Source organism: Peromyscus leucopus, chromosome 12 (assembly GCF_004664715.2).
Source record: "Peromyscus leucopus breed LL Stock chromosome 12, UCI_PerLeu_2.1, whole genome shotgun sequence".
Taxonomy (NCBI): Eukaryota; Metazoa; Chordata; class Mammalia; order Rodentia; family Cricetidae; genus Peromyscus; species Peromyscus leucopus.
The window spans coordinates 62793087-62812186 of NC_051073.1; the positions used below are offsets into that span (position 1 = coordinate 62793087).

At 46.8% G+C, this 19100-nt stretch overlaps 1 protein-coding gene across 1 annotated transcript in view; it reads left to right on the top strand.

Annotated features, from left to right (window-relative positions):
- Nucleotides 1–11637, top strand: part of Iqcg (IQ motif containing G) — a 40628-nt gene extending 28991 nt beyond the window's left edge. The window contains 5 exon segments of the mRNA XM_028863216.2: nucleotides 498–659; nucleotides 2141–2215; nucleotides 8678–8809; nucleotides 9210–9311; nucleotides 11206–11637. Coding sequence (XP_028719049.1) covers nucleotides 498–659; nucleotides 2141–2215; nucleotides 8678–8809; nucleotides 9210–9311; nucleotides 11206–11334 — 600 coding nt within the window. The 3' untranslated portion in view covers nucleotides 11335–11637.
- The last annotated feature ends 7463 nt before the right edge of the window (nucleotides 11638–19100 follow it).

Genomic DNA, 19100 nt, shown 5'->3' on the forward strand with positions numbered 1-19100 from the left:
TGGGATCTTCTGTAGTCCAGGCTGGCCTTGAGCATCTAAAGATGTAGCTAAGGATGACCTTGAACTCCTGATCCTCCTGCCTTCATTTCCCAGGGGCTGGGATTATAGGCATGTACTCCTATATCCAGCTTCTGTTCTTCTTTTGAGGTAGGGTCTCAATGTGTAGCTCTGGCTGATCTGGGACTTGTAAGCAGGCTGGCTTCAAACACACAAACACCCACCTCCCTGTGGCTTCAGAGTGCTGGGATTAATGGTGTGTTCTACCATGCCCAGCATTGTTTTTCTTTTTACTGAGACAAGTTCTCACTCTGTGGTCCTGGTTGGCCTGGAATCTGTGATAAGCCTTGTGCTCTGCCTCCTGGCGCTGAGACTAATTTTCATTCATATCATGACTGAGAACAGTTCCCTTAGTGTGCTGGGAGAAAGCCAGCTCCACTTCCCTGTTGACTTAGAAGCACAATGGATTTTTAGTTCGAAACCCGATCTCATCTCTGCAGAATGGGAACGAATACATTGCTCACCTCAAGGACCAGTTACAAGAGATGAAGGCCAAAACCAACTTGGAGAATCTTTATATGAAAAGAAATACTGAGCTGCAGATTTCCCAGACCCAGAAGAAATGTAACAGAGCAGAGGAACTCTTACTGGAGGAGATTGAGGTAACCTGTGCTACACTAGGCTATCTGGGAATGGAGCTCAGTGACAGCATGAGTCCACGAATGAGTATCAACAAACAACAAAATAAAATAAAAATCCAGGTCGATAACTTGATGATGTCACGTGGGATGTTACTTTAAAAAAAAAATGATTTATTTTGGGCCGGAGAGATGGATCAGCTGTTAATAATACATTTATTTCAGCCGGGCAGCTATGGCGCATGCCTTTAATCCCAGCACTCGGGAGGCAGAGGCAGGTGGATCTCTGTGAGTTCGAGGCCAGCCTGGGCTACAGAGTGAGTTCCAGGAAAGGCGCCAAGCTACACAGAGAAACCCTGTCTCAAAAAACCAAAAAAAAAAAAAAGAAAAAAAAGAATGCATGCATTTCTTAGTCAGGCAATGGTACACGCCTTTAATCCCAGCACCTGAGAGGCAGAGGTAGGCAGTGCTCTATGAGTTCAAGGCCAGTCTGGTCTATAGAGTGAGTTCCAGGACCACTAGGACGATACAGAGACAACCTGTCCAGAAAAACAAATGAAGAGTACATGCATTTCTCCCAGAGGACCTGCGTTCTGTTCCCAGCACTCATGTTGGGAGGTTTACAACCTCCTGTAACTCCAGCTCCATGTTTTAAAATTACGTATAGATGTGTGCATGTGGGTTCCCTGGAAGGCTAGAGGCACTGGGGCCCATGGAGCTGGAGTTTTAGGTGGTTTCGAGCCCCGCCAGCCTGGGTGGTGGGAACCGAACTTAGGTCCTCTAACAAGAGCAGTATGCGCTCTAGACTGCTGAGCATTCTCCTGCCTCAGCGAGCTGTCATTCCTGATACACTGTCAGCCAATGAAGGAGGAGGAAGAGGAAGATAAAGGTTTCCTTCATGACCAGTACAGCCCTTGAGGTCAGACATAAAAGACTAAATGGGGTCTTAAGTATTTGTGACTCGAGATCTGAATGGCTGTACCTCAGGCTTCTTTCTGTGACTTGGAGAGGCTGCCGGGAAAGCTCTCCTCCCAGGTGGTGCTCTTGAATCCCCCAAACCTGCTGTTTTTGTTCTGTTCTGTTGTGGTCGTCTTCTTCCTCTTCCTCCCCCTCCTCTTCTTCGGCATTGGCTTCTGTAGTTCAGGCTGGCCTCAGACTCACTTTGCATTGCAGGACTGGTCTTGAGCTGATCCGCCTGCCTCAGCCTCCAGAGAGCCGGGATTCCGGGTGTGGGCCGTCTTGAATTCTGTAACATCCTTCCCTGGGCTGAGAATCTGGTACCCTTGAAGCGTTGTTTTTCAGATGACAGGATTGCGGTGGCCTTTTCTGGGACCCTTTCGTGTGTCTCAGGAGGTGCCAGCCCATGGTTCTGCAGTGTTTGTGGGGTACAAATGGATAGCTCTGTGGGGAAGCCTGGGCGTTCCTGGGGTCCCCGCTGCGTCTGCCACCGGGGACTGCTGGTCTCAGCCTTGCTGAGTAGAGAGCCTGTGTTTGGTGCTTTACAGAAGCTGAGGATGAAAACTGAAGAAGAGAACCGAGTTCACATGGACATCGAAATGTTCCTTAAAAAAGAGCAGCAGGTGAGTCACCTGGACACGGATGCCTCAATTAGCAACAAATTAGAGATGCCCTAGAGGTTAAGAGCACTGGCTGCTTTTGCAGAGGACCTGGGTTCAGTTCCCAGCACCCACATGGCAGCTCACAGTTGTGACTCCAGGCTTTAATCCCAGCACTTGGGAGGCAGAGGCAGGTATATCTCTGTGAGTTCAAGGCCAGCTAGATCTACAAAGGGAGTTCCAGGATAGCTAGGGCTGTAACACAGAGAAAACCCTGTCTTGAGCCCCCCCCCCAAATAAACAAACAAACACCCCAAACTCTCCCTGGTCTACATAGCAAGTTCCAGGGTAGAAAGGGCTCCTATAGTGAGACCCTGTTTCAAACAAAAAAATTCCCCTCATAAAATTCTGAGGAAAGCAATGCTTTTGTATTTAAGGACACAGTGTCTCACTATGTAGTCTGGCTGGCCTAGAACTCATTATGGTAGACCAGGATTCAGTACCTCTGCCTCCCAAGTGCTGTGATTAAAGGTGGATGCCACCATGCTCAGCTCAAAAATGGATTTAGTAAAGGAAAGAAAAACCAACCCCTAAGACTAATGAATGGGGAAGAAAAAAAAACAACTAATGAATGGGTGTGGGGGGTGTGGGGAGTTGATGGCACGTGCTTCTAAGCCCAGCACTCAGGAGGCAGAGGCAGGTGGATCTCTGTGAGTCTGAGGCCAGCCTGGGCTACAGAGTGAGTTCCAGGACAGCCAGTGCTACACAGAGAAACCCAGTCTTAAAACAACAACAACAAAAAACAAAACAACAATAACAAAAAGACTAATGAAAGACTACATACAGCATCTGAATACAGCACACAGCTGTAATGTAAGGGCAGATACAATTTTTCTTCACCCTTCTAAATTTCACTTGTGTAAGACACATTTTGCTTGTTTTTTCATTGCTTCATAACTATAATTTGAAAATAAGATATTTTGACTTTTTTCTTCTTGTGGTGCTTTGGATTGAACCCAAGGCACCAGGGGCGCCAGGCAAGCACTCTGTTACGAGCTGTATCGTGCTGTGGATATTGTTCTATATAAATAAAACACTGATGGCCAATGACCAGGCAGGAGGTAGGTGGGACAAGGAGAGAGGAGAATTCTGGGAAGCGGAAGGCTGAGGGAGAGAGACTGCAGCCACCGCGAGGAGAAGAGCATGTAGAGACGCCGGTAAGCCACCAGCCACGTGGCAAGGTATAGATTTATAAATATGGGTTAATTTAAGATAAAAGAACAGTTAGCAAGAAGCCTGCCACGGCCATACAGTTTATAAGTGATATAAGCGTCTGAGTGATTATTTTATAAGTGGATTGTGGGACTGCGGGGCTTGGTGGAAGCTGGAGAGAAGCCCTCCAGCTACAGTATCGTCTCCAGCCCTCTATGTGCTGAGGCTTGTTTTATTTTGTTTTGTTTTTGAGACAGGGTTTCTCTGTGTAACAGCTCTGGCTGCTCTAGAACTTGCTCTGTAGCCCAGGCTGGCCTCGAACTCACAGAGATCCGGCTTGATTTTTTTAAATTATAAAAATAACATGTTCAGTTGAGGGAAGCTTTTAAAATTATCAATTGCTTTTTCATTTTGTTCGTGTTCTTAGAATCTCTTTGCAAAATAATTTAAAATCATTATAAACTGTCCATTGAGTGGACACATGTCTGCTCCGGCCACTACTGATCATCACTGCAGGGTATTTACTAAGTCAGTCTCAGGGATAGAAAAGCACTTCGGAGGGACTGGGACTGGGCTTTTGTGATTCTGGATAAATGTTACAGATGCTTTTCCCCATCGTGTGCTGTGAATGTAGCTCCGGCACTGTATAATCTGTTCTGTCGTTAGTGATGTGTGCAGTCGCTTCAAGGCATCTCTCTTTTCAGCATTGATTGATTGATTGATTGATTGATTGATTGATTGTGTGTGTGTGTGTGTGTGTGCATCCAAGTGTGACCCATTCTTCTCAGACAAAGGAGAGCAGAGTATTTCTACCAGTAAGAGAGCCTCAAAAAGAGGAGGTTCGATTTTACCCAAGACCAATCATGAAAAAGTCCAGATTCAGTTGTCCAGTTCTCAGTAATGGCCTAACTTGCATAAGAGAACTTGGTCCAGATGTCTGTCTAGGTGTAATCCTGTTCAAAACACCATTAAAGCCCAAAATAAAAGAAGCCATGCCCCATAGCCAGGTGTGGTAGCACGTGCATTTCACCCAAGCACTCAAGAGACAGAGGTAGGCAGATCTCTATGGGTTCTAGGCCAGTCTGAGCTACACAATGAGACCCCATCTCTGATGATGATGATGATGATGATAACAATAATGCCCCAAGCCAGGCACAGTTGCTTACATTTGTAATCTTAGCATTCAGGAGGTAGAGACAGAAGGATCAGGAGTTTGAAGCTAACCTGGGCTACATGAGATCATGTCTTACCAAAAAAAAAAAAAAAAAAAGAACCAAAAGGAAAGAAATGAGTAAGGGACAGAGGAAGGGAGGGGTAAGAGAAGAGGTGGAAGGAAAGGGGGTGAGTGGGACCCATTATCTTTCGTGCTAATCAGCACCACACTGTTTAACTACAGAGCTAAAACAGAAGCATGTACAAATGATATAAGGAAAAACGTAACAGTGTTTCCAGCCAACCTATCTAGAAAACCCAAATAGACTGACTGCAAAACCATAGATCTAACATGGGATATCCTGAGGAATCCAAGACAGTGTACAGAGCTGAAGGGATTTTTCCGTATACCCTGTACCTGGAGATGGTACAAACATGTGATAAACAGCAAAACTTGGAAGTGATCTAAGTGTCCAATAGAAAACTGCCACTGGGCTGGAGAGATGGCTCAGTGGTTAAGGGCACTGGCTGCTCTTCCAGAGGACCTGAGTTCAATTCCCAGCAACCACAAGCTGGCTCACAACCATCTGTAATGAGATCTGGTGCCCTCTTCTGGCCTGCAGGCATATATGCAGGCAGAACACTGTATACATAATAAATAAAAACATCTTAAAAAAAAAAAAGAAAGAATAGAAAACTGCCACCTACTTTCAGGCATATTTCAACTGTGGGATATCATGTAGCATTGAACTGCTATTGAAAACTTTAGATTAGAAAAATAAAAACTACTGGGCGGTAGTGTTGCATCCCAGCACTCAGCTCTGTGTGTTTGAGGCCAGTCTGGTCTATAGAGTGAGTTCCAGAACAGCCAGGGCTACACACAGAGAAATCCTGTCTTGGAAACAAAAAGAAGATTTGGGTCTTGGCGGAGAAAGTGTGGCTGTGGTTTCCTGCGTGGGAAGAGGTGTGCTTGCTGGATAACCTGAAGCCAGGAGAAGCTGGCTAACAGGAAGCCGAGACTTGGGGAGAAGATTTTTTTTTGTTTGTTTGTTTGATATGGTTCTTACTATACAGCCCAGGGTGTTCTCCAACTCTGGATCCTCCTGCCTCAGCCTCCTGAGTGCTGGGGTTATAGGAGTGTGCACATGGCTGGTTTAGATGTTCTGTTCTCTTCTCCTCCCTCCCTCCACCCTTCCCCTCCCTCCTTCCTCTTCCTTCTTCAGTCAGATGAATAGTGTATAAGATGGACTACTGTCATTGAGATTTTTTCCTCTTTTAATATGTTAAAGTAAAACACTATGGATTTGCTGTTGTGTCCTTTAAATTCTAGCAATTCACCTCACCCGGTCATAATGCAGATGGCAAGCACAGGCTGTGGTTGTTAGTTAAATGTGTTGGTGCCCCTGGGTGTCACCGCACTAGCAGTGTGCCCAGGAGCCTCCAGGAGACCTCTGTCATGTCCTCCAGTGCCCTCTACTGACAAAGCTTAGTATTTTGTTAGGTGGCCAAACATTTCCAGTGAGGCCAGGCCCTGCAGAAAGTACTAGGAGCTGAGAGCCGGAGGCTGACACAAATGGGGAGGTGTACTCTGTAGATCACGGGTGTGCAAATTTTATTACATTAAGGAGTTTTTTTGTCAATGTTTTGTTTTTTGTTTTTTAAACCAGTAACTACACATTTGTTTTTAAATTTTAAATTTTAGGGGCTGGAGAGATGGCTCAGAGGTTAAGAGCACTGGCTGCTCTTCCAAAGGTCCCGAGTTCAATTCCCAGCACCCATGTGGGAGATCACAACCACCTGTAATGAGATCTGGTGCCTGGCCAGTAGGCATATATACAGGCAGAACAGTGTATACATAGTAAATAAATAAATCTTTAAAAAAAAAAAATTTAAATTTTAATTTTTTTGAGACTGCATCTCATTACATAGCCCTGGCTGGCCTGGAATTCACTATGAAGACCAAGCTGGCCTCAAACTCAAAGAATTCAGAGTTGTCTCGTGAATGCTGGGATTGAAGGTGTGTGTCACCACGCCTGGCTGAGATGCATTTTTTTCCCATCCATCCAAATCATCATTTATGTATTTATTTCTCCTTTAATATGTTCATAAAGTAAAATACACTTGTGTATCTTAAGTATATTTATTTATTTATGTGTATGTATATCTGCCACACTGAAGCCAGAAGACGGTGTTAGATCCCCTGGAGCACTCAGGAGGTGACAGGTGGTTGTGAACTGCTCAAGCTCAGCCCCTCCGCAAGACCAGGACAGGCTCCCAATCAAAAAACTAGTAAAGCCATAGCCGGACCTGAAGTTTCTCAGGAGGCAGTCAAGTCTAATGGGAGGTGTACAGGCTCTGAAGGCAGATTCCAAGAATTCCAGCCCACACGCACATTTCCTTGAATTCTTTAGACCTCTAGCTCTCTCAGCTAGTGAATGTAAAGCAGAAACACACAATCTTTGTACAGCACAATAATAGATTTTGTATGCCAGTGTATCTGACATTTGCAAAAAAAAAATTGATTTCAACATAGGATATTGGAAAGGGGGAGGTAAATACAAATTTTTACTTTAATAAAAGCAACAGAACATAGACAATGACTAATTCTAGACCTAAGAGAAAGGAAGCAAAACCTAAGCATGTATAAGAAATCTAAAGGTGGCTGCGGAGCTGGAGAGATGGCGCAGGAGGAGGTTTGCCCTGCTCTGCCTCAGGACCTGAGTTCAGTCCCCAGCATCAGCTTTTCATTTTCCCTTGCAGAAGTGCGTCTTCAAGTAACTTCCCAAGACCGACTCTCTTCTTTCTGTCGTATTGGAAATTAGGTTGGCCAGGCATCTTATCCTAGACTCATATCTGTTTTCATTGAGAATTTTCAGTCCTCCCCTCTCCCCAGATAGTGTCTCATGTATCCCAGGCTGGACTAGCTTGCTATGTAGCTAAGGATGGCCTCGAACTCCCAAGCCTCCTGCCTCTACTTTGGTTATAGATGTGGGCAATCATGTCTAGTTTTAGGTGGTGCTGGCCGTCAAATCCAGGGCTTTGTGCATGCTAGACCAGCACCCCAACTGAGTGTACCCCCAGCCCACATTTCAGTCTTTTGACTAGTGTTCAGTGTTGTTAATAAAAAAAGAGCTGAGTCGGGCGGTGGTGGCGCACGCCTTTGATCCCAGCACTCGGGAGGCAGAGCCAGGCGGATCTCTGTGAGTTCGAGGTCAGCCTGGGCTACAGAGTGAGTTCCAGGAATGGCGCAAAGCTACACAGAGAAACCCTGTCTCGAAAAAACAAAACAACAACAACAAAAAAGAGCTGATGTCATTTCTTACCTTTTAGAATGTCTACCTGCTCTTCTGCTACCTCCCCCACATCACTGGAGCCCCTCCCCCGGTGTTTGTATCTTGGCCTATGAGTGTTGATTCATTTCTGAAGAGTTCAACCCCAAGGCCGCATGTCAAAGCAAGAGCCACCTACCCCGAGCTAAACCCAGCCCCTCCGGATTTTCTCGTCACTTTATGTATTTTTTCATCTTATTAGCAGACAATTCTATAAAATCTATTTTGATGACATTTACTCCTTCAACTCCGCCCGGATCTAACCCCACTTCCCTACCCACCTCAAACTGTCCTTTAAAAAAACCCTCAGACACAATTTGTACTGCCCAGGTACTCTTGGTGGTGTGGCCTTCCAGTGGTGTGTGGTGACTGCTGGCGGCCACCCCCTCAAAGAAGACAGGCTCTTCCTCTCCCGTCAGCTGTCAGTTGCCATTAGCGTCCCAGCTAGGGTGGGACTTCTTGCCCACCTCCACCCTCTGAGATTTTGCCTGGCTTTGAGTTCCACGCGTCTTGTGCATGTGTCCCATGCTGTTGGCTCATAGGCGCCCTCCTCCTATTTTAAAAACTGAGCGGCTCGCACAGAAAAGTACACACATGTGGAGTGTACAGCGTTTGTAGCCACCAACCAGAAAAATAGAATATGTCAGCACCACCCCCACCCCCACGCCCTTTTTACGTCTATTCTGACTGGATCTCTGTAGGAAAACATGCGTGTTCTTGCTGTAATCGGCATCACACGGTCCTGTTATTTTATGTCTGGTGGGAGCCACGTTTTAATGTTCTTTCCAAATAGAAACTTGAGGAGAAGCTAGAGTTCTGGATGGAGAAGTTTGATAAAGATACAGAAGCAAAACAGAATGAGTTAAATGCTCTCAAGGCTGCCAAGGCCACCGACCTATCCCACCTTCAGGACCTTGCAAAGACGGTAAGGGGTGGTAGTGGACCCCCGGGGAATGAGTGGAAGCCAGCGAGGGGCTGGGAAAACTTTTTAGCCAAAAGTAGAGGTGTGTCTGTAAACCAGTGGGACTCTGATGACGACGACGACGACAGGATGTTTTTTGAGCCATCCACTTGATGTGTGGAGCAGGCTGGCCTTGAAGTTTCTTCCTGCCGCGTACCCTGGTGGAGCAGGCTGGCCTTGGCCTTGCAGTATCTTCCTGCCGCATCCCCTGGTGGAGCAGGCTGGCCTTGGCCTTGCAGTTTCTTCCTGACGCGTACCTGGTGGAGCAGGCTGGCCTTGGCCTTGCAGTCCCCGGTGTTGCGGGATCACTGGTGTGCGGGGCTGGTTGCGCTGTGACGACTGTGCCCCCTGTGTACGTGTGCAGATCCGGGAGTATGAGCAGGTCATCATTGAGGACCGGATGGAAAAGGAGAAGACCAGGAAGAAGATGGAGCAGGATGACCTGGAGCTGAAGAGCATCGTGAAGGTAGGACGCTCGCGGGGGCGGGGGCGGTCGGGCGGTCAGGGTGGGCATGGAGGGAGTGGGGGGGTAGACCGCAGGTGGGGGCAGGCAGACAGGTGACAAAGGAAAGGGCAATCCCGGCTCCGGCCTGGGCGGAGGAGGTGAGCAGTGGAAGCAGAGCCTCTTTCCAGCCATGACATCTGAGGAGGGGACTCCGGTGTAGGCAGGATGCTCCCGGATGCCCTGCCCCCCTCCACATCCGGTTGTAAGTTGTTGTCTGCTGCTGTCCAATACAAGTTGCTTAAAAAAACAAACAAACCGCCGGGCGGTGGTGGCGCACGCCTTTAATCCCAGCACTCGGGAGGCAGAGGCAGGCGGATCTCTGTGAGTTCGAGGCCAGCCTGGGCTACCAAGTGAGCTCCAGGAAAGGCGCAAAACTACGCAGAGAAACCCTGTCTTGAAAAACCAAAAAAAAAAAAAAAAAAAACAAACAAACAAAAAACAAAACCAAAAGGTGGAAGGGACATGCAAATTGGAAAAAACAAATTTAAAACTTCTTTTAGCTTACTATTTTTTATTTATTGAGACAGCGTCTTTCTCCATAAGCCCTGACCCACTGGGACTCACTATGCCTGTAGCCTACCATGCGCCTTTTACCTCAGCCTCCTGAGTATCTGGGAATATAGATGTGAGCAATCAAGGCCCGGCTGAGATAGAATATCTCATAAACATTTTATGTGAACTTGCAAATAGTAATAATGACATGATCAAGTCCAGATTCTGGAAAATATTTTTAAGATTCATTTTTACTTTAATTATGTAAATGTCCGTGTGTCTGTATGTGGGTACGTGCACTCATGTGCATCTGAGGCCCAGAGAGGCATCAGGTCCCTTGGAGCTGGAGTTACAGATGCTGTGAACTTCCAGATCTCGTGGATATTGGGATACTAACTCAAGTTATCTGCAAGAGCTTTATGTGCCTGCCTTAACTGCTGGATATCTCTCCAGTCCCTGGAAAAATGTTTAAAGCAAAAACTGTAAGGCAAAGACAGCAGCTGGTTTGAAAAACGCTGCTGGAAGGGCATCCTTCAGGGGCCCTGCGGGGAACGAATTTGAGATGTAGAGGAGAAGCAAGTTCTGCTGTGTAGTTCAGGCTGGCTGTGAACGCCACTGATCGTGTGCTGGATTACAGGTGTACGCCACATACAAGGCTGTGTTCTCTTCCGTTTTTTGTGGTACTGGGTTTGAGGCCAGGGCCTCTAAGCCGTCTTACCACTGAGCACAACCACAAGTCCAAAATGAGAGCTTTAGGGTACTTTCCGGGCCAGGTATCCAAACTCATCATTGATCTTCCTATTAGGAACATTTAGTGTATAATTAGCAAATGTTGGTCCAGCTTGTTATGTTTTCTGTCTGTCGAGATTCCATTCAGAGTGAAGAACTGAGCAGACTGCTTTTGTTCTCACTAGTGGATTCACATGCTCTCAGTAGGCAAGGCGAGGCTTGACTTTATAACTTAGATTGTTCAGAACAGTTGCATCACATAGACATTCAGGGGACTTGTAGCTGCTCCCTAAAGATGCGATACACCGTGAACCACTGAGACGTCTCAGCTTGGCCCTCAGTGCGAGCAGCAGACATTCATTCCCTTTATAACCAGTGGCTGTGAGGTGTGAGGTGTCCACCCAAGGAGCAAGCCCTGAAGTGTTGGGGCTCTAAGTCTGACGGAAAGCGGGGTCCAGCACACTGCATTCTCACTCTCGGCCAGGAACAACAGGGTAGCCATACTGATAGCAGCCTGGCCACTGCCATGTCTCAGGGATGTTCCTTAAACACTAACGACCGTGGGTTCCCTGTGTAGCAAGAGCACAGTGCTGTTGGGCGCATTGAGATGAACTGCCTCCCTTCTGTCTTCCAGCTCCAGGCCTGGTGGCGAGGTACAGTGGTCCGGAAGGAAATTGGAGGTTTCAAAATGCCCAAGAAAGAGAAAGATGACGGCAAAGATTCCAAAGGCAAGGAGAAGGATAAACGGAGAGGCAAGAAGTGAAGAGTGACAAGTGCCTGTTGTCCTTTTGTCTGGTCTCGAGACCTCCGTGATGAAGGCCTTCACCCAGGACGCCTAGGGAGGTCACCAGGCCTGTTACCCTCCTAACCAAACCCCGAATGGGGGCTATACCATGGCTGTGGGGCCTCTTCAGACTGTGGACTTGGGGGAAGACATGTTGAGTAGCTTTGTGAACATTCTCATCAGAAAACAGTTCATCAGCTTACAGTGATGTACTACAAACTTGTGTAATATTTGAGTCTGATTTAATGCCCTATGATTAAAGTGAAAACTGTTATAAACAAACATGAGAATTCAGTGGGAATATAAGGTTATCACTTAGCATAGTATGTATGCACATGGTAGTTAATAAACTTCGGTTCTTGACTGTCTCACAGGGCTTCATCAGTCTAGGGTTGGTGGTATGGGGGATGGCATCTAATACACCTCTTATATAAGCTGCTCCGGCAACTTTTCTGGGGACAGATAGAGAAGGAAGTGGCCAACGTGAGAGAGATGGAGTGGGGATACACAGTCCTCTAGTGGTACAGATGGGACACGGGTCCCGGGTTAGTTCGGAGAGATTTTTGCCAAGTGAGACACAACTATGCCCATCATCTGGGCTCTTACAACTTAAAGAAACAAGATAGGTGAAACCGGCCTGTGCGGCATACGGCAGAGTTGGTTTGCAGCCTTCCCTTAAACCAGCAGCCTACTCACTGGCTCATTCCTGCTGTGACCAGTCAATAGGGAAGGTCTGGGACGGCTAGAGCTTTCGGCTGGACGCAGCTGGCTCACATATCTATCTCCACTCCGCCGCCGCCCTTCTGTGTGCATGCTGTGTGCTGACGCTCATGCGGGGTTCAGGACAGCTCCATGGACTCGGTTCTCTCCACCTTTCTGTGGGTTTCTCGGGGCTCAAAATTCAGGTCACCAGGCTCATCTTGGAACTTGCTGTGTAAGACCAGGATGGCCTTGAATTCGGAGATCTGCTTGTCTCTGCCATCCTGTGTACTGGTATTAATTAAAGGCGTGCGCCACCACGCCTAGCTTGTTTCTTTAAAAAAAAGTATTTAGTGTGTGCATGCAAACAAGTATGGCATGTGCATGTTACAACTCATGTGTGGGGTCAGAGGGGCACAGCTTTCAACAGCGGTCTCCTTCGGTCCCTGAGATTCAAGTCAAGTCATGGGGCTTGCAGCCAGTCCCTTTACCTGATGAGCCATTTCAACTGGCCCTCAACTGGTTATTTCTGAGAGGAAAGTTACCTTAATGTGTCTTATGTCTTAATTCACGAATTAAACCCTTTTAACTTTTTGAGACTTCATGCAGCTCAAGTTGGTTTCAAACTCACTATGTAGTCCAGGCTGGCCTTGAACCTCCTGCCCTGTGTCCTAAGTGCTAGGACTGCAGGTGTTTATGGCAGTGTGAGAATGGAACCAGGACTTCATGCACGCCAGTAGGCACACTACGACTGCACCATAGTCCCACCTGAGTCAGCCGCCTAATCCTGCTGCCGTCCACTCTACCTCACTACCTGTGCCTCCTTAAGAAGTGGGTGTTGTCGCCGGGCGGCGGCAGCGGCGGCGGTAGTAGTGCACACCTTTAATCCCAGCACTCAAGAGGCAGAGCTAGGTAGATCTCTGTGAGTTCGAGGCCAGCCTGGTCTACAGAGCGAGATCCAGGACAGGCACCAAAACTGCACAGAGAAACCCTGTCTCGAAAAACAAAAAAAACAAAACAAAACAAAAAAAAAAAGTGGGTGTTAATCTCAAAGGCTGTTTATCAAGAGTCGTCCCCTAGTGAGCCAGCCAGACGGATGCCCTTTCCTTGACTTGTCTTTGCTAAAGAAATAAGTTTTAGGCTTGAACATTTGCAAGTGTTTATTTATTACATGCTGCTGAAGTATTAGCTTTTATTTTAATGTCCACATATAAGATGGCATACAGGCAACTTAAAATAACATACACAGTATCGACATATTTATACTTAAAACTTACACAGTGTATTTACAGACATACAAATATAGGACAATGTTTACAAAACCTTTTACTAATTACATGTGTGTAACATTTCAGAAGTCAAATCTGCTGTAAGCACCTTCACTGCAATGTGTATACAAAAGGCTTCTACACAAACGAGTTTTCCTTCATTTCTACAACCATCTAAAATACTTAGCTTTCAGACTCATCAGCATAGCACGTTGTTAGTCACTGCTGACTAGAGGAAACCAGATTTACAGGCTCCTTGATGAGCTGCAAGGTGTATTTACAGAGCGGCTGGGTTGGAAACCACCCACTGATCCAACTTTTCTAGTCTGCTCTAGCCAGATACAAGGGTTCCTCGTGAGTCCCTCAGACCTGCTCATTACAGGAGGATCCTGGTCGGAGTGCGAGGCAGAGATGCCTCTGAGAGCCTGGAGACTGCTGACAGGACATCTCGGTAGGGCTGGGCAGGCGCCTGGCTTGTTCATCGTCAGCATGGTAAGGTAGCCAATTCTGGTTAGGGGACTATGACAGGACTAACTATCCTACACTGGGGTCTCTAGCAAGGTTAAATATCAAAATGAATTGTTCTTCACTTTAGAAACAGACATATGAAGTCACAAAAAGACCAACAGAAAACCTGAATTTGTTTGTTATATGCTGACTCAGAAGACCTGTAACAACCTCAGCCCAAACTGTGCAAATGTTTCCTAATAATTAAATCTGAATTAGCTTGATAAGTACATAAGATCTCACAGAAAAACTAAAATGTTAAAATGTCCTCTTTTTTCTGAGGTAGGGTTTCACTGGTAGACGAGATCCGCCTCCTCTGCATCTCAAAAGCTAGGATTAAAGACGTGTGCCACCACGCTGTGCAAGGTCGACTTACTCTTGGAATTCTCGTAACTCTTCCAGGTGTTGTATTAGGTAACGTCTTCGGGACTCATTTCTACCCAATATTAAGATCTAGAATGTGGAAATCTATTCTATTATGCTGAGGTTTAATGGACTAGAAGGCAAGTGTGTGCCAGCCCAGCAGCCCAGCTGGTGGTGAACAAGCCTTGCTGCGTCCGTCTGCTCTGGGAGGAAGGAGCCTGCAGGGCTGGGCGGGAGCCCAGGTGCTCTTCATAGACTGACTTACCTTTCCTTGAGATAAGGTCTTGTAGTGTAGCCTAGGCTGGCCTCAAATTCATGATCCTCCTGCCCTAGCCTCCTGAGTTACAGGCCTGTGCCACCATGCCTGGCTGCTGTTACATGCTTCTAAACTTGGATAAACTAGCAATGTTCTAATAAAAACCTCTCTGAACAAACAAGGAGAAATTATTTTCACTAGATACTTAAAATGATTTTTTGTCAAGTCACTTTTAGAGGAAGGATATTTAAAAAAAAAATATTTTTACATGTATGAGTGTTTCATCTTCATGTATGTATGTGTACCATGTACACGCCTGGTATCCTGAGGAAGTCATTGGAGGGCATCAGTTAATGAACTGCCATGTGGGTGCTGGGGATTGAACCCTGGCCCTCTGCAAGAGCAGCCAGGGGCTCTCCACTGCTGAAGCAGCTCTTCAGAACAGTCTTACTACAGCCCAGGTGGGCTGCAGTTACCTAGCATCCTGCTAAGTCCTGACCACCCAGCTTCCACTTTTGGAATGTTTGGAATTACAGGCTCGTGTGCCTCTCTGCACCTAATTTTAGGTGGTGCTGGGGATGGAACCATGGTCCAGTATCAAAGTTAATTGCTTTTTAGATGCTGTAACAGGGTAAATACTGTTTCTCAAAATGCAAGCCTTGGGAGGAAAAAACCACAAAAAGTGAAGGCCTATATTAGAGAGCCCTATTAAACGGCTCCATGGAATCACTCTATCTGCCCATCGGACACCAAAGACAGCTAACAACTAAAGGCACACAAAACTCTGGGGAGGAAACTCTGTGCTTAGGTTTAACTACAGATGCCCACGCTGTGCTGGACCCCGGCCCTTTTGTTCCCTTGCGCACAGCTGTGCAGTAAGGCACAGGCAGCGGGTGTGGGGGAGGAGCTGGGGGAGAGAGGATGTAAGAGTGTGGCTCTCCTGCCGTGCCTGGTTCAGGGTGCCCGGGATCAGCATGGCTCACTGGGTCACATGCAAATACTGTTGAGAACGTTATACCTTATAGCTTAGACCTGTGTGTGGAGTGTGTCTCTGTGTTTAGGAAATAGCAGGGTGATGCACAGAACCACCCTCTAGAAAAAGATGGGGTGGTAGTGGGCAGGGCTGGGGAGAGGCCTGGACGTTGTTTTAAATACCTGTTATATTGTGCAAAACCGAGGGCTTCTCTGTTATTTTTGTTTTCTTTGACAGAACTGTCCAAGTCATCATAATACAGCCTTTGATGTAAATGCAGTTGAAAACGCAGCAGGGCAGGACCTCAAACCACATAACTATGTGTCTTGGAACAGTGGTCTCTACTGCCTGAGAACAACTACAATGTCTGCTCAAAATGCAGGTTCCCAGGCCACAGCCAAAACTTTGATGCAAATCTGGATTTCACAAATGCTCCAGGAGAATGAAGCCCAACTGTGGAAACCAGTGAGCTGTAGACATCCAGGGAATTGGGAAAGAGAATGGCATGTCTGTCTTCGGAGAGAGCTAAACACCGGCTTCGAAGCTGCTGGCTCTGGCATGAAAAATGAGCCTGCTCCCCACGAAGAAGGCACAGCCAGCCTAGGCTTCCATGTTGGGTCCTCAGTAATCAAAGTTCCACTTAAGAAAATTGTGTCTTCATTAAAAACAAAAACTAGAGGAAATGGGTTTAATCTCCCCTAAAATGGAGAAGTGAAGCAAACATTCCAGGCAGGAATCGTGAAGACCGCGTCTAGGAACACACAGGGCTCCGTCTGAGCAGGCGGCGCCAGCAACCGCATCCTCCCGCTCCCTGTTTTGGCTGTGCCAACACCACCCAGGGCCTGGGAGTCCTCAGACAGCAGAGAGCTGCGGCTGCTGCTGCTGCTTGCGGCTTGCTTGGGTGGGGCAAGCTCCAGGAGGGCCTGGACAGTCACCGCAACCTGGCTCAATCCTTTCTCTTCTAAAATGTGCAGAGGCAAACATAATTGCTCCTGAAAGGGACAAAAGTAACACAAAACAAACAGAAAAGAAAAGAGGATGAACATCACAGAACCGAAAGGAACTTTCACCCCACCCTGTAACAACCAAGTGAGATCCGCAAAGTTCCCGGGAAACCCACCCGCTAAAGGAGGCAGACGCAGACGGTGTCTCACACTTAGGGGCACTTTATTAACAGTTAAAGGTCCATACAGATGTCTGGAAAAGCGGAAGACTGACAGGGGACACAGTTACACAGCAGGAGGAACAGCCCAAAGATCAGGGCAGACTTACAGAGCAGGAAACATGGAAAACAGGCCAAGTTACACCAAGTTACGGCTCAAGGGAAAACAGCATTCGCAGAGGACACTCTGCGAAGAAACTCACAAACAGCAGGGACACATCATGGTTCCCTGATGACCTTAACTGCAGGAAAGGGAGGGACCAGAACCTGCGCACACAGCTCCAGTCTGTAAGCCACAGCCCTCAGAGTTAAATGGATTTAAGAAACATTTCTCTACTTTGGGTAATTTGTAGAAGGGTAAACCTAAATTAGTTGAAAATCAGATTCTAAAAATTGTATTTAGCTGGGTGTGTTTGATCCTAGGACTTAGGAGGCAGAGCCAGGCAGGTCTCTTCGAGTTCAAGGCCAGCCTGGGCTACAGAGCAAGTCTGAGGCCAGGGTACACAGAGAAACTGTCTTGAAAAACAAAACAAAAAACAAAACAAAATTATATTAGAAAAAGTAAAGTATTTCATATAGTAAAATTCAGCACATTAAGTCATGCTGGAGAACTATTATGTAAACTTACTCACATCTTAGTAACTGATCCATAAAAGTGACTGTTCCTTTAGGTAGGAAGTTAGATATATCCATCTTGCTACTCTTGTAAGAAAAAGGCAAATTTTAGCATAACTTACTAGTTTTTCTTCTTCTCACCAAAATTATTTATTTATTTACCTATTTATTTATTTAGAGATAGGTCTCTCTCTGTAACCCTGGCTGTCCTGGAGCATGCTACGTAGATCAGGCTGGCCTCAAACTCAGAGATCCTTTTGTCCCAGCCTCCCAAATGCTTGGATTAAAGCTGTGTGGCACCATGCCGGGTAGAGCTGACTTCTTTGCCTTTAGCTGTACAGCTCAGGCTGGCCCACACCCCAGTCTGAGGGTTACAGGAGTGCTCTACTACATGCTGTGCCACTTGATTATCAAAATGGACTGTAATAAAAACGCAGCAAGAGCCGGTCGGTGGTGGCACACACCTTTTAAGAGGCAGGTGGATCTCTTCTCTGAGTTGAGGCCAGCCTGGTCTACAGAGCGAGTTCCAGGGCAGTCAGGGCTACACAGAGAAACCAGAAACCCTGTCTCAGAAAAAATTCAAAACAAAAAACCAAACCACAAGAAAATACAGCAAGTATTTGTTTTTGAGGCAGTTATTGGTACTTGAGTGTAAGTACTTCCTTTTTTATTTAATGCTGATTTGCTAATAAAACTAGAAGTTCTGAATTAATACTCTGAATAACTCTGCAACTACAGAGAAGCTGTATTTAAAATGAATCTGCACCGCCAATGGTGGCACAGCCTTTAAGTCCAGTACTGGGAGACAAAGGCAAACGGATGGATCTCTGAGTTCAAGGCCAGCCTGGTCTACAGAGTGAGTTCCAGGACAGCCAGGGCTACACAGAGAAACCCTGTCTTGAAAAACCCAACCAACCAAACAACAAAAAGATGAAATCTGTGTGTGGTTTGCTCTGGGTGGGACACTTCCTCCAGGGCCAATTCCCTGTTGTCTGCTCAGCGGTACCCAGGCCCAAGCCAAGGGAGTGGCTAGCTAGGTGCGCAGTGGTTTGGACACTACTCAGAGGCGGCACTTCCACATGCACATCAACTCTGTGGATGTTTCCTAGGAACCTACCATTGCTGGTCTAGACCACACACCAGCCTCTGTGGTGGTTTTGTTTGCTGGTTTTTATTTTAAAGACAAGGTTTTGCTATGTAGCCTATCCTGTTTCAGCTCCTAAGTGCTGGGATCACAGGGTGTATCGCCACCTGGCTTTAAGCCTGACCGTGTGTGTGTGTGTGTGTGTGTGTGTGTGTGTGTGTGTGTGTGTGTGTGTGTTGTACACGTATAAAAGGACCAAAGTCTACAGAACTCAGACAATAATCACAGATTCCAAGATGTCTTAAAAGAAGGCAAACCACACCAGCACACCTTGGAAAGGCACTGCTGTACAGCACTGAGTCTGTCACCGTGTCAGCATTAGCAGGGACAGTAAGAAACGGCCTACTTCAGACAGAAGTGCGTGAGGGAAGCGGATGCCCAGGTTAACCAGCGGGTACTGTGTTCCTGGCAGTCTCTCTTGAGCTGCCGTCCAGTTCTGTCAGTAGAGTGTAGAGACACCATTTGCGAGAACTGCGATCTGAATGCAGCAATGTTGTTCTCGCCCCAGGTCCTGAAACTGATCTACTAAGCATTCTGAGATGGACCTGCAGTTCTGATACAATCTCCCCAACAGCCTACAAAATACAAATTCACCTATAAAAATGGCTCCAATGTCAGAAATGTCACATCTAAAGGATTCTGGCAGTGGATCTGTCACAGGCAGCACCCATGGTAAGCATGGCCAGCTCTCAGATGCAGACTCTGGTCATCTGCTCAGTGGCCACAGTCTTAAATGGACACAATGGCTCAGAACAGCA